This window comes from Poecilia mexicana, unplaced genomic scaffold (genome assembly GCF_051168715.1).
Source record: "Poecilia mexicana isolate PSO_F unplaced genomic scaffold, ASM5116871v1 scaffold_9, whole genome shotgun sequence".
Classification (NCBI taxonomy): domain Eukaryota; kingdom Metazoa; phylum Chordata; class Actinopteri; order Cyprinodontiformes; family Poeciliidae; genus Poecilia; species Poecilia mexicana.
This window is the reverse complement of record NW_028263378.1, coordinates 29,198,934-29,222,129: the sequence shown is the minus strand read 5'-3', so window position 1 is coordinate 29,222,129 and position 23,196 is coordinate 29,198,934. Positions and strand designations below refer to the sequence as shown.

General features: G+C 41.2%; 1 protein-coding gene across 2 annotated transcripts in view; it reads left to right on the top strand.

The window, feature by feature from the left end:
- Positions 1 to 22,647, top strand: part of gcn1 (GCN1 activator of EIF2AK4) — a 40,178-nt gene extending 17,531 nt beyond the window's left edge. For both annotated transcript variants that reach the window (XM_014967170.2, XM_014967169.2), the window contains exons 31-57: positions 324 to 489; positions 568 to 762; positions 1,977 to 2,223; positions 3,094 to 3,215; positions 3,359 to 3,473; positions 4,041 to 4,220; positions 6,828 to 7,048; positions 7,592 to 7,660; positions 7,758 to 7,896; positions 7,982 to 8,178; positions 9,187 to 9,329; positions 10,096 to 10,213; positions 10,338 to 10,553; positions 10,667 to 10,831; positions 10,917 to 11,078; positions 11,161 to 11,253; positions 11,337 to 11,480; positions 12,582 to 12,851; positions 12,935 to 13,048; positions 14,674 to 14,904; positions 14,995 to 15,188; positions 16,747 to 16,861; positions 17,216 to 17,312; positions 18,012 to 18,160; positions 18,994 to 19,104; positions 19,612 to 19,833; positions 21,990 to 22,647. In XM_014967170.2, coding sequence (XP_014822656.2) covers positions 324 to 489; positions 568 to 762; positions 1,977 to 2,223; positions 3,094 to 3,215; positions 3,359 to 3,473; positions 4,041 to 4,220; positions 6,828 to 7,048; positions 7,592 to 7,660; positions 7,758 to 7,896; positions 7,982 to 8,178; positions 9,187 to 9,329; positions 10,096 to 10,213; positions 10,338 to 10,553; positions 10,667 to 10,831; positions 10,917 to 11,078; positions 11,161 to 11,253; positions 11,337 to 11,480; positions 12,582 to 12,851; positions 12,935 to 13,048; positions 14,674 to 14,904; positions 14,995 to 15,188; positions 16,747 to 16,861; positions 17,216 to 17,312; positions 18,012 to 18,160; positions 18,994 to 19,104; positions 19,612 to 19,833; positions 21,990 to 22,115 — 4,321 coding nt within the window. In that variant the 3' untranslated portion in view covers positions 22,116 to 22,647. The remainder of the gene's footprint in view (positions 1 to 323; positions 490 to 567; positions 763 to 1,976; positions 2,224 to 3,093; positions 3,216 to 3,358; positions 3,474 to 4,040; positions 4,221 to 6,827; positions 7,049 to 7,591; positions 7,661 to 7,757; positions 7,897 to 7,981; positions 8,179 to 9,186; positions 9,330 to 10,095; positions 10,214 to 10,337; positions 10,554 to 10,666; positions 10,832 to 10,916; positions 11,079 to 11,160; positions 11,254 to 11,336; positions 11,481 to 12,581; positions 12,852 to 12,934; positions 13,049 to 14,673; positions 14,905 to 14,994; positions 15,189 to 16,746; positions 16,862 to 17,215; positions 17,313 to 18,011; positions 18,161 to 18,993; positions 19,105 to 19,611; positions 19,834 to 21,989) is intronic.
- Positions 22,648 to 23,196: the final 549 nt, after the last annotated feature.

Sequence of the window (23,196 nt, the reverse complement as noted above, 5' to 3'; positions counted from 1 at the left end):
ACAGAGGCCCAATTTCAATGCGTTGAATTACAAAATCAGTGGATTTTATTTTGATCATCGCTTCTGTGAAGTCCAAATAATTAGAAGCTGTAAAACACACTTATCAAACAAGATGGTAGGTGACTAACATCAGTCTGAAGTATAGAAATCAGCGGAGTGCTTTGGTAGGAAAAAAAAAATTCAGACTTTCCTTAAAATAAAATTGTCCAAAACCAAAAATTTGATCAGTCGATAATATCGAGTTATCACCCAGATTCACTATGAATCCTTTTGCACAGAGCTCTACTGATAATGGCCAAATTGCTCCTGCTCCTTTTCAACAGATGCGGCATTGCTCTGACTCTGAACAAGCTGTCTCAGTACCTGGACGAGTCTCAGGTCACACCCCTCTTCCTTTTCTTCGTCCCCGACGCCCTTAATGACCGTCACACCGAGGTGCGGCGCTGCATGCTGGACGCCGCCCTCTCAGCGCTGAACACACACGGAAAGGTAGTGGCAAGTTGCTGTTTCAGTTCGGCCCGCCTCAGGATTTACCAAAACCCCTAACGTTTCCGTCTCCCGTCCCAGGATAACGTGAGCTCTCTGCTGCCAGTGTTCGAGGAATTTCTGAAAAACGCCCCGCAGGACGCCAGCTACGACTCCGTCCGGCAGAGCGTCGTCATCCTCATGGGATCCCTGGCCAAACATCTGGATAAGAACGACCCCAAGGTCAAACCCATCGTGGCCAAGCTTATAACTGCTCTGTCCACGCCGTCACAGCAGGTAAATAATGAATGCTTCTTTTCCTTTTTCTGTTTGAAAGTTGTGGAATGAGCTGGAAAAAAAAAGAGGTTGTTGTATCAAAGAGAGTAGCCAGTATAAGATTAGACCAGCTTTCTTCCAGCTAAGAGAGAGAAACAAGATCCACTGCAGTAATTAAACCCAATTCTCACTCTCAGTTTTCGTACCAAATTTTCAGTGTGCATTTTAAAAGCGAGTACAAATCTGAGGTATATACAATTAAAAACAAGCTCAATTTGTTTACCTTTGCAGGTTAAATCTCTGATGAGCCTCGAGAATGCGTGAAAACCATTGTTTTCATTTTATACACATTTTATAAAATGTCGGTGTGTAAACAAGATTGATCTATGATCAATTTATAAATCAAGTTTTATTTGTGTAGCACATTTCTGCAACAAGGCAATTAGAACTGCTTCATGAAAAAAACTATTAAAAAATGTGGAAAACACCACATAGTCAACAAACCAGTAACAAAAATTACGTTTTGATGAATGCCATCATCAAAATCATCAATAGACAGCTCATATTTGTGTCAATGTTCCATTTATTATGGTTCAAAAGCATCTCTACATAGGTGGGCTTTACTCTAGATTTAGGGGATGTCGGTGTTTCAGCTGTTTTGCAGTTTTCTAGAAGTTTGTGCCACATTTGCGGTGCATAGAAGCTGAATGCCAAAAGGTCTTTGGACTAAGAGGGTGAAGAAGAGCTCTAATAGGAAGTCATCTGCATAAAAATTATAAACAGCACTTGACAAATTATTACACAAGTTATTTATATAAATGGAAAATGAAAGCGTTCCGAGAACTGATCCCTGCAGAACTCTTTCTGCAATTTCAAGAAGAGAGGAAGAGGAGAGAGAAAATTGAACACTCTGGTTTCTGTTTGACTAAAAGTCAGCTACACATATCAATCTGTTGCAAAATTGTATTATATTTTAGCATATGATCAGCAGTGTCAAATGTCTTTGCCAGATCAATAAACAACTCAACACAATGTTTTCTGCAGTCAGGAGCTTGAATAGGATCATTTAAAACCTTTAAAGTGGCGATAACATTGTTGTGCTTTGTTTCTAAAACCAGATTGTGAATTAAGTCAAATTGAATTTGTGATTAATCTTGAATGGCAGCAGTCTTATGTTTTGAATAATGTAAAATGGTCATACGTGACTGTTAATGCTAATCCCCTTCCAACACCAGGTCCAGGAGTCGGTGGCCAGCTGCTTGCCTCCTCTAGTCCCTGCGATCAAAGACGATGCAGCAGGAATCGTACGAAACCTGCTGCAGCTGCTGCTGGAGAGCGACAAATATGCAGAGAGGAAAGGAGCAGCATATGGACTGGCTGGACTGGTCAAAGGTCTGGGCATCCTGGCGCTCAAACAGCAGGAGATCATGACCACACTCACCGACGCCATCCAGGACAAGAAGAACTTCAGACGGAGGGAAGGTCAGTCAGTTTTTTTGATTTTGGGGATGTATGTGGCTGCTCAAGAAATTACGTTAAATATAAAGTATTTTTATAAGTAAGCTGGATATGAGGTCACAGACACAGAGGTTGAATGTGTTGCTGATAGATATGAAGTTATTGTTTCAGCAGCATTTTTTTAACAGCTGTAATGATCAGCACTGGTGGTGTTCAAATGTGTTAACAGCCTTAAAATAACCATTAATTTCACATATAAACCACATTTTAAAAAAAATATATGAGTGCATTTATTCTGTGGGAAAATAATACAATATAAAAAAAAAATCTTTTTTCTTTAACTTTAACTGGTACATTTTCTTGATACGTAGAATATAGTTTGATCCTCAGCACACTGGCTTTCTATAGAGTTTAGATCTGAGAACTGAGATGTGATAAATGTTTATTTTAGGGATCAATAAAAAAAAATCGGTATCTGTCAGAATCGACAGGTCACACTTTTTAAAAATTGGTGATTGGCCAGAAAACCTGCAGTCGGTGAACACCTAGCATATTTTGTCTACGGAGCGGTTTCTCTGTGGATTTGGTCACATTTCGGTTTGTTATCTTGTTGAAATACCCAACAATGACTCATTTTCAGCATTACTGGAGGTAATGGAAGCATCCACCAGATATTTATTGAAGATGTCCTGTGATTGAGGGTCAGCTCCTCCGAGTCTGACGCTCTGGTTCTTCAGGTTGACAGTCAGTCTCTGCCTCCAGCTGAGCTGTTCAAGTGTTTGGATGTCTCTCTCATGGGAGCTAAATAGACAGATATTACCTTAAAAAAAATCCTGGGATTTTCATAAAAACACGACGGAGATGATCTGCATGTGGAACATGGTGTCGTTGCAGGAGCCCTGTTTGCCTTTGAGATGTTGTGCAACATGCTGGGGAAGCTGTTTGAGCCGTACGTGGTCCATGTGCTGCCACACCTCCTGCTCTGCTTTGGAGATGGAAACCAGTATGTTAGAGAGGTAAGAGGCCACAAGGGCATCTAGTCGGCATGTAACCAACATAAACATGGAAAGATTTCAGAATGGAGAAGTTGATACTATTATTTGTTGTGATTAATTTAAAACGCATTTTCATTCTGCCCTCTGATTGTTGCTTATTCCAGGCTGCAGACGACTGCGCCAAGGCTGTGATGAGGAACCTGAGTGCCCACGGCGTGAAGCTGGTCCTCCCCTCTCTGCTGGTGGCCTTGGAGGAAGAGTCATGGAGGACTAAAGCAGGTAAGATGCACAAGAGGTTTAAAATCCTGATTATTATGTGTAGGGATGCGCGATATGTCAGCACTGACATCTATACCGGCTGATATTAGTCATTTTTAAAACATGTCTGTCCAATAAACAAAACATGGGCTAACGAAAGGGGATTGGAGGAGTCTGGTCATGTGATATTTGTTTGGTCATGTGATAGTGATGCAGCGTGGGATTGTGGGAAGTTTAACTGAAGCAGAGGAACAGTGGGGAAGTGTAGTGAAACATATATATATATATATATATATACACACACACACACACAATTTCTGTTATCAGCTATAATGGTAATATTAATATCGGACATCCTGGCATTGGCCCAACTTTTCATATCAGTACATCCATGTTTATGTGACTAACTGCTGGTGGTTTCAAGGAAACTACAACAGAAAACTGAATGTTTACAGAGTAGAAATATCCTTCATCGTCCCACGTTTTGTACATGTTTTCTTTGTTAATCTGCTGTCAAGTGTACAGGAACTCAGAAAAGATGCGACCTGTGACAAAGTTTGTAGTCGATCACGTCTCTGCTGCTTCCAGGCTCGGTGGAGTTGTTGGGTGCCATGGCCTACTGTGCACCCAAGCAGCTCTCCTCCTGCCTGCCCAGCATCGTGCCCAAGCTGACGGAGGTGCTGACCGACTCCCACGTCAAGGTGCAGAAGGCGGGCCAGCAGGCCCTCCGACAGATCGGCTCGGTCATTCGCAACCCGGAAATCTTAGGTAAGTGATATGGAGGAATTTAAAGGTGCTAACCTCATGGAATACATAATTAAGAAATGAAACACAAACTCCATTCTCTCTGCTCATAGATAAACAGGAAGACATTTAATGCACATCTGCGGATTCGCACATCACAATTTCATCGTCTCATTTTCATCGTCCCAGAAATCCAAAATGTCTTGTCTCTTACTTCTGACATCAGGTTTTTATACCATTCCAGCCCTACTGTTGTGTATTGGAAGTTTTTGACCAATGGCGTTACCGAACCTCGCTTGCATAGCAATTCTGGCTCCGTCTTACACTGGATGTGTGTTGGAAGTTCCGAGAATTAGGGGTTGACCTCCTGGAAATTAAATCTGCTCCGTCAGAAGAACTATTAGTCAAGTTGTTGGTTTCTTATCTGTCCAAACAGAGATTCTTTCCTATTCCTGGCTGACTTTCTCGCATGCAAGCAGGAAAGGACGTTTGCCAAAGGTTTCTTGCCCAACAACTTAACCTTTCCCTCAGGGCCGTGCAGAGACCACTAAAGGGGCAGGTGCTCAAAAAAAAAAAAAAAAGGGCACATCTAACCGCATTCTAGGACAGAATATTAAGAAAGCCACCCAGCTTTCAGAGTTTAATAAACAATGATAAATTACAAAATTGTGAATCAATTCAGCGGCTTAAGCTAAGAAAAATCTATATATAGAGCATACAACTATGCATATGTAAGATATTTTATTAGTAATTTCTTTCTGCAGGTCTATTTTGTTATAGGAAAATATTACAATATTCAAACCCGCAATTTAGCAAAATATGTAAATCAGAGCTAGAGCACCAGAGATATTTTGTCTTTACAGAATTATACTATTGAAAATATAAACAAAGGCACAATGCAACCTTTTAGTGGACTGTAATCTATAAAAAAAGAGCTGCATGTTTGCTACACTTGCAGTGGAGATGAAGATGGTCCATTCAGGAAAGCAGAGCTGCATCAAACTTTAATGTGGAACTGCAGAAAAAAGAAAAAAGAAAAAATTGAGTTGTTAACACAATTCAATTTCACAACAAAAGATTTCTGATGTGTGCAAATAAAAGTTTGTTTGGCAAATAACTTTTTAAGTTCACAAGACAAAAATTAGTTATTTAATTTAAAACAAAGCTTTTTAAACAAAACATTTTGTTTTCAAAAAAGAAATCATTACAATTCCAAAAGTTTTGATTACAATTTTATTTTACTTAACTGAGGTTAGTTTTTTTTTCATTGAATAATTGGGGGGGGAAAAAAACCTCCAGACCCTAAACTTAAAGTCTGGATTTAGTTTTTTCCCCTTCATTAATGACATACATTTTATCTGTCATGGTAATTCAGGGTGAGTTATTTTTAATTCTAAATGAATATCCTTGTTGGACTTTTATTTAAGTGCTATTCTCCTTCAAGATACATTTACCTAACGCTAGAATAAATGTACATTATGCAGCAAAGGAAATTAGAAGACATATGTCCATTATGGAGATGATCGGTTTGGATGGGCGATGTGCCCTTATTGCATAAGCGATACTGAAGAATGACTGTTATCATTAACGATACAGGGAAGAAGCTTTTTAGTTATCTTGCTTTGCTAGCAAAGTTGTTAGCTAGCAGTTAGCTAACAGCACAACAACAACAGCCTAATTAATGTCTGTATGATAAAAATACCAAATCGATAGATGAGAACAGTTTTTCCTCACCTGGCTGTCTCCTCCCCTCAGTAGTTCTTCAGAGAAAGGCAGACGCAGAGGCCTGTCTGTGTCTGTTGTATTTCATTACCTCTCTGCTTAAGCCGCTGAAGCAGAAACGATACTTCATTTTCCGTCATCTGACAAGTAGCAAGTCTACTCCACTTTATTCACCAAAAACGTTTTTTTTTTTTTAATTCACCAAAAACTGTTCTGTAATCTGGAACGTTCGCTACATTAAGCTCCAGTTAGCGTTAGCCGCCTTATCTCACTGCGCGAGAGGCAACTGCGTCATGCATCACGGGCAAAAGGTCAAAGGTAACAAGGTGACCGGAGGGCTTATTATGTTGTAGAAAAAAAAAACCCCAACAAAAAACAAATAATTTTAGTACATGTTATTATGTGTCAGAAGAGGGCTTAGGAAATAATAATACAAAAAAAAAAAAAAAATGACCAAAAGGGCACTTGGGGACAAGGAGCAAAAGGGGCAGGTGCTCAAGCATTTATGTAATATTATTGATATTAAAAGCATCTTTATAACAACTGAAGGTAACATAGTTACTGGATTGTGCTGTTAGGTGGCACTATGTGCCTGGAAAACACATAATACTGTTCCTTTAAAATAATATAAAACAAAAGGGAGATGCACCAGTTTATCAGTTGGAGATCCAATTCGGACTGCTTTTTGTTTAGCTTCATGATTAGACAGTAAAAATCTGATCTTTTTTTCTGATCAGTGAATGCATCATACTAGGGCTGAAACAATTAATCAAATTGATCATGATTGATTGATTATTAAAATAATTGTCATTTAATTTAGTAATCAAGAGGATTACAGAAGCGGCAATCATAAATTGGCCACAAAGACTGGATCATCTTGACCGGTTACTGAACTTTCTCTTCATGCAGCTATTACCCCCATCCTGCTGGACGCCCTCACCGACCCGTCCAGGAAGACCCAGACGTGCCTGCAGACGTTGCTGGACACCAAGTTTGTGCACTTTATTGACGCCCCCTCCTTGGCTCTTATCATGCCCATCGTCCAGAGAGCCTTTCAGGATCGCTCCACCGACACTCGCAAGATGGCCGCCCAGATCATCGGCAACATGTACTCTCTCACTGACCAGAAGGTTTGTAGCTTTAACTCGCACCAGCTGCATTTGGTCCACTTTAATGGAATTCCAGTTGGTTTGTCTGGGAGTGAATCAAACTCTAATGCAGATCGAAAAAGCAAAATCAGGTCTGTGTAAAAGCCTTGGTCTTGGTTCGGTTGGAGTGAAATCTGGTGCTGTTTGAATGCATACATAAACGCCAAGTGGACTGGAGACTGCTCCACAAACAATGGACTATTGTGCAGGGCATTCTGGGTAAATATAACCAAAACAAATGTGAGAGACTCATGCTTCTTCTGAGGTTTTTATGTTGATTTCTACAGTAGTTCCTTGTGCAGCGGCTCCACAGGAGAGGAAGTAAACAGGTTTTCAAAGGACTTAGTTTGATTAACACGATACAAAGTGAAAGTGAACCTCTGAAAATGTAACAAACATTGCAACTTTGGTCCCCAATAGAACCGAGTCAACAGGACTATCGGATGTGAAAAACCCTAAATTCACCTTCAAGATGATTTCGTGTAAAAATGTGTGATATTTTACGTTATGCTGTACCGCCTACAGGATCTGTCACCCTACCTGCCAAGTGTTATTCCTGGACTGAAGGCGTCTCTGCTGGACCCAGTCCCTGAGGTGTGCCTAGTGAACACAAACATGATCACAGTGCTAATATTGACGGGCGTCTCCCATGTATGAAATTTAAACATATCCTCCTCCTCCCCCGGTCCAGGTGCGTACCGTCTCGGCCAAGGCTCTGGGCGCCATGGTGAAGGGGATGGGAGAGTCCTGCTTCGACGACCTGCTGCCTTGGCTCATGGAGACTCTGGCGTCTGAGCAGAGCTCTGTAGACCGCTCCGGAGCCGCACAAGGTCAGCAGTCCTCCTCTTTATCCGTATGAGTCTCATCTTGAGGCTCGCCCGTGTCAGTGATGAAACGTTTTGAATGTCCTCTCAGGTCTGGCCGAGGTGATGGCTGGACTCGGGGTAGAGAAGCTGGACAAACTGATGCCAGATGTGGTCCAGACTGCCAGCAAGGTGGACATCGCTTCTCACGTCAGAGATGGTTACATCATGATGTTCATCTACCTGCCCCTCACCTTCGGAGACAAGTTCACTCCCTATGTGGGACCCATCATCCCCTGCATTCTCAAGGTGCCGCCCGATCGGAAAGTTGTTGCTTTTGTTTTTTAATCTTGCTTGAATTTTAAATATCCAAAAAAACGAGAGTCAGGTTATATTGGCTTGCATCTAAATCAAAGGCATCAAAACTGTGGTCATTTCAGCTCTTAGAATGATTTTTGATCACAATACAAGAATGGCCTAAGTTTGTTTTTCCAGGCAGTTGGATGCAGATAAACTTGGAAACACATTGGTTAATAACACTGGGTTACAAAAAAATTGTTTTTAGAAGTTATTTTCAACTGAATTAGGACTATTTTCCACTGCGGACTCCAAAAATAACATCCATTTTTCTCAGTCAGGTCAGGTTTTTATTCTAATTTGATTTAGAGAAATCCGGTTTTCGGACTAAATTGATTACATTTTTGTGACATCATCAGTTAATTTCTGTTAATATTTCTCATCCAAAAAAGGTTTTAGGAGAAAAAGAAATGTTTTCTAACAGAGTGTATAAATTAAATGTTACAAACTTGGATTTCTGTAAATTGAATGAATAATAAACACTGATCAGGGTAAGTACATGTGAAGTGAACATCATGTCTCCGTCTCTTTCCTGTCCTGATGGAGTTTCTCCTCCTGCTCATCAGTCATTGATCCAGATTCTCAGGAAACTGATCCAGATGTGAAAACAAGTCATGCATTTGATGCTCATGTTGCTCCATAGTTCAGACAGTTGACCTGATGGAGCAAAACCAATGGGATTTTTGGATTCAGCTCATCAAAATGACCCCAAAACAACTGAAAAACGTTGACCAGTGTAATCAATGGATCAGTTGTTCTCATACCTATAGCTCTCTGTTTGAGTAATACCGTTTGATCAAGCCTTTTCTAACATTCCATGCTACAACATAAGTAATAAAAGTGTGTACAATTCCTGCCAATATAGGTATCTGCCAATACTCAAAGCTGCAGTATTGGAATCTTCTCTGTATGAAATCACTCCTGGTTTTACCGTCTGTATCCTCTGACTCCGTCTGCCAGGCTCTGGCTGATGAGAACGAGTACGTGAGGGACACGGCGCTGAGAGCCGGCCAGCGAATCATCAGCATGTATGCCGAGACCGCCATCGCTCTGCTGCTTCCTGAGCTGGAACAAGGCCTGTTCGACGACCTGTGGAGGATCAGGTCAGAGCACAACCGCAGGGATGAACAGTGGGGCTGAAACGATTAATCGAATGAATCAGTTGTTGAAGTAATCGGCAGCTGTTAACTGGATTGCCATTTGCTGAAAGAACAACACACTAGTAGCAGCAATTAGGCCAAAAATGTACAAAAGATATATTTTGCATTTAAGATAAAAAAAAAAAAACTTCTTTACCTGCAAGTATGTTCTACCTCAAACTCTTCCAAGTGGCAGTTTTAGCTTCACCTGGTTCAAATTATGTAAAGCTGAAACAAAGTCTCCTATTAACCAGTCTTTACTATCCAATTATTAATCAGTTAATTCAAAACTAATTGACAGATTATCCCTACAACTATAGTGATAAGTTAGAAGAAAGGACTGAAAAAAGAGCTTTCTTTTTGTCTGCTACAAATGAACACTTAAGGAAAGCTGTTGTTGCTTTTTATATAATAAAAAGCAACATAAAACATTATGAGAAGAAACAATTTCCTACTACTTTTTAAACTAAGAAATTAATTTCTTATTTTAAAAAGGTATTGTTTGTTTATTTGCACTTTTGAATGTATTTATATTTTTTGTTTAAAAAAGCTTTATGTGGTGAAATGAAAAAATGTGCAGACTTTTTATTTTTTTTATCCAATTCATTGTCAGAGTAATCCATGGATTAATCGATCGCTAAAATAATTGTTGCAGCCTGATGAGTGGCTGCAGGACAAATCGTCCTTCTCTTACATCCTGACGACTGAAAGTTCTTCTGTGGGTTTCCAGGTTCAGTTCAGTCCAGCTGCTGGGCGATCTGCTGTTCCACATTTCGGGAGTAACGGGAAAGATGACCACAGAGACGGCCTCAGAGGACGACAACTTCGGCACGGCCGCATCCAACAAAGTCAGCAGACCTTTCCCCTCAGAGCAGATCCATCCCCCAGAATATTTACACCCAATTCCAGAGGGCATGGCTGTGGTTAGTATTTGGGTTATAAGGGTCTCGGCTTTGCCTTTCCTCCTCTCAGGCCATCATTTCTGCTCTGGGAGCTGATCGACGGAACCGTGTACTGTCTGGCCTGTACATGGGTCGATCCGACACCCAGCTGGTCGTCCGACAAGCTTCTCTCCACGTGTGGAAGATCGTCGTCTCCAACACCCCCAGAACCCTGAGGGAGATCCTGCCAACCCTGTTCTCCCTCCTGCTGGGCTTCCTGGCTTCCACCTGCCCTGACAAGAGAACGGTAAAACCTGCTGTTTTTTTTTTTTTCTTTTTCTTTTTTTTCTTTTTTTGCGACGCCTGCTGGTAGAATCAGCCCTCAAACCGTGGCGTTCTCCGTTGCTGCTGTGGTTTCAGATCGCTGCTCGGACGCTCGGCGACCTCGTGAGGAAACTGGGGGAGAAGATTCTTCCAGAGATCATTCCCATCCTGGAGGACGGGCTGCGCTCGGACAAGAGCGACGAGAGGCAAGGCGTCTGCATCGGGCTCAGCGAGATCATGAAGTCCACCAGCAAGGATGCGGTACGTTCAAGGAAGCCGATGGAAACGGGTGGAAGCGTTGGGATAAAAGCGAAACTCAACCGAGTCGACGTCATTCATTCCACAGGTGCTCGTCTTCTCCGAGTCGCTGGTCCCCACTGTGAGGAAGGCTCTCTGCGACCCCCTGGAGGAGGTCAGAGAGGCTGCAGCCAAAACCTTCGAGCAGCTCCACGCGACCATCGGCCACCAGGCGCTAGACGACATCCTGCCTACGCTGCTGAAGCAGCTGGTGAGCAATACGATCAGTCCAGAAGTCATGGTTTACATATGCTTAGCATCTCCTGTAAGTATTATTTGTATTTTATTTCCAGGATGATGAAGAAACAGCTGAGTTTGCCTTGGATGGACTGAAGCAAGTCATGGCAGTGAAGAGCCGCTCCGTGCTGCCGTATTTGGTTCCAAAGGTAACCTGTTGGTCAGGTTTTCTCTCAGTTCTTTCTGGAATTTGTGTGTGTGATTAATTTCCTCCTCCCTCCGTGTCCTGCAGCTGACCGCTCCTCCTGTGAACACCCGGGTGTTGGCTTTCCTCTCCGCTGTGGCAGGAGACGCTCTGACGCGTCACCTGGGCGTCATTCTGCCCGCCCTACTGTCTTCGCTTAAAGTGAAGCTTGGAACGGAGGAAGAAGCGCAGGTACATCCACCATCTGTTCATACATTGGTTGAAGATTTATTTTGGCACTTATTGCCTTTATTAAGCCGTACATAGTCGTGGAGCTGTTTGTTCTTTCTTTATGTTCATCCCCTTTACTAGGATAAATAATTAATTAATTGATCATTTACAGGCAGATTTCAATAAATAGGAATATAATTTAAAACTTAATGCATTTCAACCATCAAAAATTATGCACATACATGGTTCAGCTTCTTATTCCTGTAATGTTTATGACTTGCAGCTCATGAAAACTGTTAGTTTTTATGAAAGTTATAACATCACACTAGATGAAAACCAGATTTTAGAACGCCGACTTGACAATTGTGATGGGAAGTCACAAAGCTTATGGATAAAGAGGTTTACTGTTGAAACAGAGCTAAATTCATATTATTGGAAAGTTTAGTGGAGGGTAAAAACAGTTATGTTCCTTTCAGCTGTAAGCCATAACGATCAAAGTTTATTAAATGGATAAAATATATTTGTGTGTGATTAGTTCATATAAGTTTCACTTTTCAAACTCAGTTACTGAAAAGAATGAACTGCTGTTCTTGTTTTATAGTCACTTTCTGATCCTGTTTAGCAATTGTATTAAAATCTTGAGCTCAAGTTCCCTTTGCCCCACAATGCTCAATGTTTTTACTCTACTCTGCTCCAAATGCTCATTTTAATTTTTTTTTTGTACAGAATGCATGAAGTCCCCAGTTTTACAACTTATATTTGAGCTAAAAATATATTTTATCTAAGAGCACCAAACACAACAAAGCTGGTAATAAAATAAAAATTTTGGTTTTCTTGTGCTCCCAGATGACTGCTCTTCATTTTCTTTGCCCTCGTTTCCTGCTGGTTTATTATTCTCTTTTAAAATTAAAGATCTATCTACTCTCCCAAGAACTCTTTGTCTTTGCAGATCTGATTTTTTTAATGAAATGTTTTAAATAAATAAAGATTCTGACACTGATTGTGATCATTTTAACAACATTAAAAAAATTAATCAATTCCTCAACCTCGTTTGTCAACATTTCTGCATGTTAGAAGCGTTGAAAAGTCTTTACAAAAATCAACCCTGATTGTGTTGTTCAGGAGCTGTGCAGCTGTCAGAGTGTGATCCTGTCTGTGGAGGACGAGGCGGGTCAGAGGATCATCATCGAAGACCTGCTGGAGGCCACGCGGGGCGCCGACCCCGGCCTGCGGCAGGCTGCCATCACCATCCTCAACGCTTACTTTGCTCGCACCCGCCTGGACTACAGCGCTCACATCCGCACGCTGCTGTCGGGCCTCATCCGCCTTCTGAACGACTCCAATCCAGAGGTCCTGTCGCAGAGCTGGGACACCATCAACTCCATCACCAAGGTTACAGAAAGTTTAACAAGCTTTTCTGCTAAGAACGTTGACTCTGTGGGCTCAGAAGTAACTATGTGGCGTTTGTGGTGCAGAAACTGGACGCCAGCAATCAGCTGGCACTCATCGATGACCTGCATCGTGACATTAAAGCGGTTGCTGCCGATGTGAAAGGTCAACACCTGCCCGGCTTCTGCCTCCCCAAGAAGGTGAGGAGGAAACTCCCAACACAGAAAACATCTGAAAAGGCTCTGATGCTGCTTCCATTGGCCTGTCAGGATGAACGGCAGCCTGACAGGCCAATCACAATCTACTTACTAAAATGTTAGCTGCAACACAAAGTGGTTATCTTTTTCAAGCTTTCTGCTAACTCTCTGTTGTCAGAGTAACTAGAACCAAATCTACACATTGACTTGTGCTTTAAAGTACTCTATGTGTAAATCTGAAAACTTAACTGAATATTGCAACTATTTTCAAATGAAGACCAATCTTGATCCTGTTTTTTTATCCAGTTCTATTTAATTGAGCCCACAATAATAATAATAAGAAAACCGGAGGCTTTTCGTTTAATGTTCAAAAACAATTTGAAGTTTTGGATCTATGATCCAAAAACAAATCTGATTACTCTGATTTGTTCAATTACAGCAGTTCATGGTTAGTGATTAAATGAGTAGATAAAAAAAATCACGTCATATTTGGTGATTTTAGTTTTTAGAAATATTAGGGTTTTTTTTATTTCAAGGACTTTTGATCTGACAATTTTGGCCTAATTAACAAAATGTTATAACACCCCTGCTCTAAAGTGAAAAAGAAATTAAATGTATAAAAAAAGAAAAATTTTAGCTTTTTTTTGTCATTTTCCTACACTCCTATGTTTGATTCAAAAAATAGCTGTAACAAGTCAAATTTCTTCACAACGAGAGCATAAACAGACCACATTCAGTTAGATGAGGCCAAAATGGAGATGCTGAGCCAGAGTGTAAAATAATGCAGCATTCAGTGAAAACCACCATAAGCAGCTAGCCCTGTCACTATAAGCAATAAATGAATTAATCCTGAATGTTCTAATCATTAATATTAAGTCAATTTTGTTTACAGACTTTATAATCTATTTAATATGGTTTCAGTTGTGTGTGGTTTTTATTTCCATCTTTTTTTTTTTTTTTTGAAAATTTAAAATTTTCAGTATTAAGTGTTTTTAGAAAAAAAAAATCTCTATTGATCTCTGAAGGTGCCAGTTTTCATTTTTATATAATTATCATAATATTACTTGAAAATGGTCTCAAAACAACATTATTGCAATCATTTTGCAATAATAGGCTGAATTGCACCAACAAATCAAGCACAGAGTTGGAAGTCTGATTATTAGAACTTTTTTTTTTTTTTTTTTTAAAAAGCAGGAAACATTTAGCCGCTCATCTTTTATTACAGCCCTGCCGAGAAAGGAAATGATTGAAATGGTGCAAGAAAGTGGTCAAAGTTTATATCTCAACCCATCTGATTCTGTGGTGAATCCGTTTGAGAGAGATGTTCAGACACAAACCTGCAGAACCATGACTCAAACAGTCGTTACTTTGACTTGTATTAGCCAACTTCTACACACTGCTGGCTTTTATTAAATATTCAGATGAAGCAAAATATTGTATTTTTTCACATCAATGTCTTCTCTGTTATCCTTTTTATTTCATTACTTTTGAAACACACCTGATAGAATTTAATGTTATAGACTTGATAAAAAGGTTTGGTGCAAAGCCTAAATCATTGGACAAATCGTCAGCAGAGAGTAACTTTTCTACTTTGAAACGTCTGAGTGTTTTCCTCCCGTTGATGGCAGGGCGTGACGTGTATCCTGTCGGTCCTGAGGGAAGGCGTCCTCACCGGCAGCCCCGAGCAGAAAGAAGAGGCAGCTAAAGCTTTGGGTGGAGTTATCAAGCTGACGTCTCCCGAAGCGCTGCGCCCGTCCGTCGTGAACATCACAGGACCTCTCATTCGCATCCTGGGAGATCGCTTCGCCTGGACGGTGAAGACCGCTCTGCTGGAGACTCTCACCCTGCTGCTAGCAAAGGTCCTTCTTCTTCTCAGCTGCTGTGAAAAACTTCGCCATCGAAATCCCTCGAGGTCTGTTGGTGTCTAATCCGCCGCGCTCTGTCAACAGGTGGGCATCGCCCTGAAGCCCTTCCTACCGCAGCTGCAGACCACCTTCCTGAAGGCGCTGCAGGATTCCAGCCGCGCGGTGAGGCTGAGGGCCGCAGAGGCTCTGGGTCAGCTGGTCTCCATCCACACCAAGGTGGACCCGCTCTTCACCGAGCAGCTGTCGGCCATCCGCAACGCCGAGGACTCTGGAGTCAGGTGTGCAGTCCGGCAGACAAGTCCAAATTTGTCTCTGACATTTTTTTCTTTTTTTCCCAATAATCTAACTGTAACAGATTTGTTCCATATTATAACATCCACAATAAATAACAGGTTTTTACATTTTCTTCCTGTTTTTTAAGTGTCCTGTCTGGATGTGTAGCAATCAGAATTGTTGTTTGGATGCCAAAAAGAAGCCAAACTGATTTACTTTCACAACTGGATTAATTTATTTGTGTCTAAAACCTTATTAGAGGTAACTTCAAATGCAATTGTCATGTAGACGGGAAAAGAAGGAGGAATAGAAGAGAGAAAGAAGGATAAAGATAATGTAGGATAACACTGATAGCATTTATTTTTCCTTTATAAGCCGATAACGCAACAAAAAACTTACGACAGGCTCCATTTGAGGTTTAACATAAATACACTGTAATAACCAGATCAATATTTATGGCCCTATGAATCACCCAGCAGCTGTTCCCCAGAACTGACACTGAGCTAAAAAGGCCAAGAGACAAAAATAGAGATGATAATCCTCCTTATTTATCAGAAGAGCCCTTTACGTCAAAGTCCATCGTCACTTCTTGTTGATGGAGGCAAAGAAGTGAGCAAGTCAGTGTTGCATTCAGGAGTTTTAGGAAAAATGAAGCCATCAAGGAATCATACGCAGATATTTAAAGGTTGAGAAGTGGAGAAATTTCTAATTAACACTGATAATAGTGTCATTACTTGGCACAGCTATTATTTGGCTTAGCAGCTACTTTAAAGGTAGCATTTAGATGCTAAACCAGGTACTAGTGCAAGAAATGAACAGCAGAGTTGGCAGCTGCAGTTTAGTTCACCTTAAATGAATGTATGTTATATTTTATTTCGTCTCTTCCTGCTTCTATTTTGTACCCAGAAGCTCATCATTCTGCACCTCCTTACTTATCCGATGGATTTTAGTTCATGTCTCTTCTAAGGTTGGTGGTGTTATGAGTTCTGAAGATAAACAGCAATAAAGATTAAATGAGATTTTCATTTTCCCACTGGCAGGGAAAGTCATGCTAAAAAAAAAAGAGAGAGAGATTTAACTCGACATATTTGTTTTTTATTACTTTTACTATATGTTGAAACTTCTGTCATCTTTTTGATATTTCGTCATAAAGATCACTACTGCAATCTATTCTTGAAATGTAATGGTTTAAGTGGATCCTGTCAAATCTCATCAGTGTTATTTTGAGTTGAGTCTCAAACTCTCATTTTTGTGGTACAAGCAAAACGTAAAAAGTGGTGGAAAATAACTCCTCTGCATTTGACACCTTTCCCTAAATGTCTTCAGCTCAAGTCTGAAATATCCTTTACATCATAGTTATATTTGTATGTGTCAAATGATGAGCAAGTCTTGCCTCAGGAATCAGATATATGGGTTAGCCTAACATCAATCGTCCAGCAGAGAAAGCTAAGACATCTTCACAGTTTACTTGCATTTTCTTCTTGACGTTAAAGCTAAATAAAGTTTTCAGTATTTTTGGCCTCATGCGTTTATTTGAGGGGTGTGGCTATTTGTGTTTTGCAGGGAAACCATGCTCCAAGCACTGAGGTTTGTCATCCAGGGGGCCGGATCAAAAGTGGACCCAACCATCCGCAAGAACATCACCACCACGTTGCTGGGCATGCTGGGACACGACGAGGTACGACAGCAACGGGCAGGTTGCTCGCGATGTCACGCCGAGCCAGACTTCTTAAATCTTCTGCCGCACGCGTTTCTTGTTTGATGTAGATTCTGCTGTAGCTAATGTACACGCCGAGAAATAGTCGAATAAAGAAAGCAAACGCTTAGAGGAGCCGCTGCAGAGGAATGCTCTGTGGAGTCGTTTTCTCTCTGATCACAGTCGGAAAAAAAACGGAAGTCAAAGAGAGGATGTGGTTTTCTCAATAGGTGGTTTAGACTCTTCATGTCTCTTTGTAACACAGAAACTCTTTCTGTCTGGCTGTCTGCTCTGTGTGTGTGTGTGTGTGTGTGTGTGTTGTGTGTGTGTGTGTAGGATGCTACTCGAATGGCCTCAGCAGGCTGCATTGGTGAGCTGTGCGCCTTCCTGTCAGAAGAGGAGCTGAAGAGTGTGTTGCTTCAACACATCTTAGGTTTGTGTTTTAAGTAATATAGGCTTGTTTTCTTCTTCGCTTTGTCATATACACAAGCATCTTATGTGACACACATTAGTGCATAATGGTGAACATGAAGATGAATTCTAACCCTTTTTACAAGTAAAAATCTGAAAAGTACGGTGTGCGTTTGTGTTCAGGTGTACCAAGTTAACGATTTTCAGAATCTGCTTTGGGAATGTTTGTTTTGCAAATCAGAAATGTTTTCTCAGTCAGTGGGCAGCACATGTTTACATCATTTTGTAAGACCTATCACACATTGATTTCTGGACTTTGACAGGGACATTCTAATATATAAATATGGATAAATATACTTTAATCAATGCCTCCCATTGTAGATCTGACTGTATATTTAGAATTGCTGTCCTGCAGTTTTCTTCCATGTTTGGCTTGTATTTAGCTCCACCCGCTCTCCCCATCAACTCTGATGCTGCCACCAGCACCAATGGCTAATCAACAAATTCCTTTGGAAGACATTATATTTAGAAAGTTTTCATATGTTACCATACGCAAAGAATAAAAGCCATTTAATTTCCTTTTATTAAGTGTAATTACTCAGGATTGTGTTTCTATGGTATCCATGTTGCCCAAGGCAGCTTGGCTGCTGTGTGCGTGCGTGCGTGTGTGTGTGTGTGTGTGTAAACAGAACAGAGCTAACATTTTTCTGCCTCCCTGCAGCGGACGTGTCCGGTGTGGACTGGATGGTGCGTCACGGCCGCAGCCTGGCCCTAGCCATAGCGGTGAAGTCGGCTCCTGAGAAGCTGTGTGGGAAGGATTACTGCGATACCGTGACCGAGATGGTTTTAGCTAACGCTACTGCTGATAGGGTGAGCGCCAACAGGTCCGAAGTCGACGCACAGCTTCAACATAGATTCGTCGCATGTTATTGTTTAGATACGGAAATCTTTGCGCATGCGCACCTTGTAGGAGGGCAAAAAGACTATTCTTTTCAATTCCATCGATAGCAGCGTTGCTGCAGTAGAGCAACTCCGCTTAATAGAATGAAACAAGGAAGTGTAGATATTATTAATTTAGTACAGTGCACCACTCCAAAAGGAAAAAAAGGCAGAAAAAAATGTACAATAACAACTCAAAACCACTCGCATTCTTCTTTCTTGTCTGTCACGCTGACCAGTTGCCATAGCAACTGACTGACAACAGCTCCACTAGTGTATCAAAGATTCAATACCAAAAAACACACATTCATTTCCCACACAGAGAACTGAGCATTCAGTCCGTCACAGCACCATGTTTTCATGCTTCATGTTTATATTGAGATCATTAAGAAGTGATCGCCTGAACACAGCAGAGGATGATTAGCTCATATAAGCACATCCTCTACTGATACTCTGTCAGAGAGTTGGTGTGTGGGTCTTCTTTTTCTTTTTAACTGAACTGAAACACACCGAATTCCACAGCACATCTACATGTTGAGGTTGTCATAGTCAAGCTAGCATAGCTAAACTACTTCCCTCTGCCTCCGTTTTTTTTTTTTTAATGAAAACTTTTTTTTGCCATGTGAAATGTGATACCCTGGGGGATTTGTACATGTGACGTCACACTGCAACGCTATATATTATCCTCTAAAGATTTAAGCATTTTAGCAAATTCTAATATTAACCTTTATGGGTTTCCGTAACCGATCCAATTCCGCCTGCAGATCCCCATTGCGACCAGTGGGATCAGAGCCTTGGGGTTCCTGATGAGGCATCATCTCAGGACGGAGGGAGGCAGTGGCGTCTCACAGCGCATCATCACTCAGTTGGTTAAGGTGAGACAAAGGGAACTCTTCACGTCCAGCTGGTAGTCACTTCCTTTTTTAATTCCTGCAGGTGAGGAAAAAGGGAGAAGTGGGTGAACAGAAACGATCTGGTCTGTGTGCTTTGTGACTGTAAATCACAGCGCTGAGAAATGATTCAGCAGAGGTTGTCTGTGGGGAAACAGTTGATTTGTGACATTACAATTAGTTTAAATTAATTTCCTTTTAGTTATGAATCAGTGAATGTTAAACAGCTTTGGTGTTTTGTTGCCTGTTCAATGTACACGTTTATTTAGTTGAACTGAAGGGATCTGAAAGGATAAATCACAGGATTTATTTCTGGGGTTTAACTGGAGCTTGTTCACCAGTTTGTTGGAAACTGAAATTGTTGCCAGAGCGCCTCATGCACTGATGTTAGCTGTAACTTTTTCTAATGCAGTCAGTTTGAACATCAGATCACATATGAGTTTTGTAATAGGTATTTTTTTGTGATGTGTTTTGACCGTGTGACCCCCACAGTGTCTTCAGAACCAGTCCAGTGACATCAGGCTGGTGTCGGAGCGAGTGCTGTGGTGGGTGTTCAGAGAGCCAGCTACTCCCGCCATGGAGCCTAGCCTGATGAAGCCCCTGCTGAAGAGCCTGCTGGACAACACCAAGGACAAGAACACCACGGTCCGAGCCCAGAGCGAACACACCATCGTCAACCTGCTGCGGCTCCGCCAAGGAGAGGAAACCATGCAGGTGGGTCTCCCAGTTTACTGCTGCTAATCACTCATAAATGATATTCCTGCTGTAAAGCCAGTAGCTGCGTTTCCATTGACCATAGAGGCACTAGAGGTGTGCCGATCGATCGGTCACCGATCATAATCGGGCTGATTTTCATGAAAAAGTGCATGATCGGTGATCAGCGATCATTGGCTCTTGTTGCCGATACCGATCATCTCATTTCCAGCCTGCCTGTGCAGCTGGTCTCCTCTTTCCTTCACACTGCGCAAACGCGCAGCAACAAATCCTAAGCGATGTGGAACTATAACGCACTGAGTGAATGGGGAAGTTTGCGTGTTGCGGCGGAAAATTGAAGCAGGTCAAAATGCATCAACACAACGAAGCTAATACGATATAAAAACAATGCCATACTTGACGGAGTTTGGCTACATCGAGGCTCACTGCAGTAAAAAGACATACGGAGGATCAGATAGCAGCTAAAGCAGCGCACAGCTACAAACACTCACCCGGATTAGCATGACGGTCAGTGAGCTAAACAAATAACCCGCAAAATTATTTAAGTCTTTGAGCTGCGATGTAAGACGCTGGTTCTGCTCTCGCTGTTGAACCGCTGCTACGCTACAGGTAGTAATATTTGACAGATGGAGCGCCGCTTCTGCTCCACCTGGTAGTGACTCCCACACCGAATTTCTGTTTAAAGCTGCAGTCAGGGGTCTCAAACTCCAGTCCTCGAGGGCCGCTGTCCTGCAGTTTTTAGATGTGGCACAGGTACAAAACACTGGAAGGAAATGGCTTAATTACCTCATCTTTGTGTAGATCAGTTCTCCAGAGCCTTGCCACTGACCTAATTATTCTATTCAGGTGTGGCGCATCAGAGGCACATCTAAAAGTTGCAGGACAGTGGCCCTCGAGGATTGGAGTTTGAGACCCCTGAAACCTAAAAAAAAATAAATTTTACATACGTATTAAAACTTTAGTTGTCCTAACATGAGACAGATAATCTCTAAAAAAAATAATCGATCTCCTCCCTGTTCTGCATAATTACTCCGCTCAATCAGAAACAGCCAATCAGAGCTAGCAGTAATCAGCTAGCCGCCATGCTATCAGGAAGTTTTCATTCAGTAACTCTGGATTGTTTATTGTAATGGAACCTGTTTTTGCCTTTGAATGTTAAGTTTTATACTTGAATTTTTTTCGGCAATGTTGAGAGGTTTTATTTTGGCTCTTTGCGTTATTTAGCCTCTTCAGAGCCTTCATATGTTATCAGTCTGTTAAAGATAGTATTATCAATAGCAGTACAATTTGCACAATGCCTGTTTTGTTTAGTTTTCTTCTTGAAAAAAGTTATTAAAAACAAGTTTTTGTTTAAATTAAGGTGAATTCATGGTTCCTTTTTCCACATAATGTAACCAGTAGTGTTTATGATAAAAAAAATAATAATAATAATTATGTGATCGGTATCGGTGATCGGCCCTCATGGGTGATCGGTATCGGGAGGAAAAAACCTGATCAGCACATCTCTAATAGGCACGTATATTAGAATTATGAAAATACAGTAAGAGTTTAAGTGATAAATATTGTCCTCCCTGAGGTGCTATTGAAGAAATGCACCGCTCCCAAACAAAAACAACCAATCAGAGCCGGGGGGGGGGGGGGGGGGGGTCTTAGCGCTGTCGATCAACCTCGTGTTCTCGCTGCTAAATGTGCTAATGGTGGAGAAACGACTTACAGTTACTGGAAAACTGTTTATCTGCTGTCATCAGTGGCTGTGGTAGCTAGCCTGAGTATTCATGACAGGCTATGCTAGCTGCAGTGTACCAGAGAGCAAGTGCCACACAGAGAGATGATTGACTGCGCTAAGACCCACCTTTTAGCTTGAGCTGTACAAAGTCCCTTTCTAATTACTAATGGTGATACAGATTAATAAAATGACAGGACGTAGTAGGAGGTTGATGTCGCTGTATGTTTCTAATGACCTGTCACATGAACAAACTTATTCATGAGTGATTTTATTTGTGTTTCTTATTTAATGGAAACACAGCAATTGCAGAATTATATATTTTTTTGTCATTAACTGAATTTTGACCCTTTTTTTTGTTCGTACTGGTAATGGGAACTCAACTAAGCGTCTCAAATTGACTGTAACCCTTTTCATCTTTCCTGCTCACCAGAGTATTACTGCCATTCTGGACTCTGCGAGTAACGAACTCCTGTCAGAGTGTCACCGCCGCTCACTGAAGAAAATTGCCAGCCTGCCAGACTCCAACGAGGAGATCGACGACACCATACTAACATGATGGAGCAGGACTTGATGATAAAATGTCTGACTGACACAGTGAACAGATCCTGAGTGTATGAGAACCCCAGACACTCGACACACATGCTCAGATTGAACCAGCGTGGGAGAAAGTGGAGACGGGTGGAGATGTGACCGATCTCTCGACTTTCTCAAACTCCACCACCCCCAAATATTTTTTTGCTTTCTCTCACTTTACCCCGTTCTTTTAGCGGCTTTTCAGCCCAATTTCTTACCTGTTTCTTTTATCTTGTACCAAACAGATTATTATGTACCAAACATGTTGGAAAAACGCAATGCCAAATCTGTTTTGATACTCCAGTGTTCTGCTACTACTTTTACCAAACTGATTTGAAACATTTCAGATGTGAATGTAAAGAAAGCCAACCTTGTCGTTAATTTTATTTGGACTTGGCATGTGAGAGATGTTTGGGGGGAAGCAATCGCTTACGAGACAAATCATTCTTATCAGTGATACTGTTGTAAAAAGGCAAAACAGAATAAAAACTGATTTCATAATGTGATATCAAGAAGCTCATTTCTGTCTGAGGTCATTTAGAACTTGTATTTCTGTCCATATGTGTGAGCATTGTTTTCACTACATACAATGTCTACATTAGTTTATACTGCAGGGTTACAGAGGGTCTGGTGCCCAACTATCATGTGCCCAAAAAACACATACAGTTGTTACAAAATGCCATATCTTTCAAACATGACTTAAAAGAAATTTGACTTTGCAAATTAACGCCTTAAAATTTGACCTCTGTCTCTTTAAGAAGCTTCTGCTTTTTCTGAAACTCCGCCTTCAGGAAGTCATCACAACACATTTTCTCCATTTACACCTATTCCTGGGGGGGTTCCACTGAGAAGTAGTTATATGATAAGCTTGGCAAATGTGCAGTTCCACCAGGTGTTTGCTATTTGCTGCTGCCACTAGTCTGAAGGAGCTGAGCATTTAGGTAGCTAGAATGTCTGCCTTCTCAAACATACATGAAAGAATCAAAGCAACATCCCAGCTGTGTCTGATGAGGGAATAACATAACATGATATAAAGCTAAAAAAAAAGTCAATTTTGCATAATA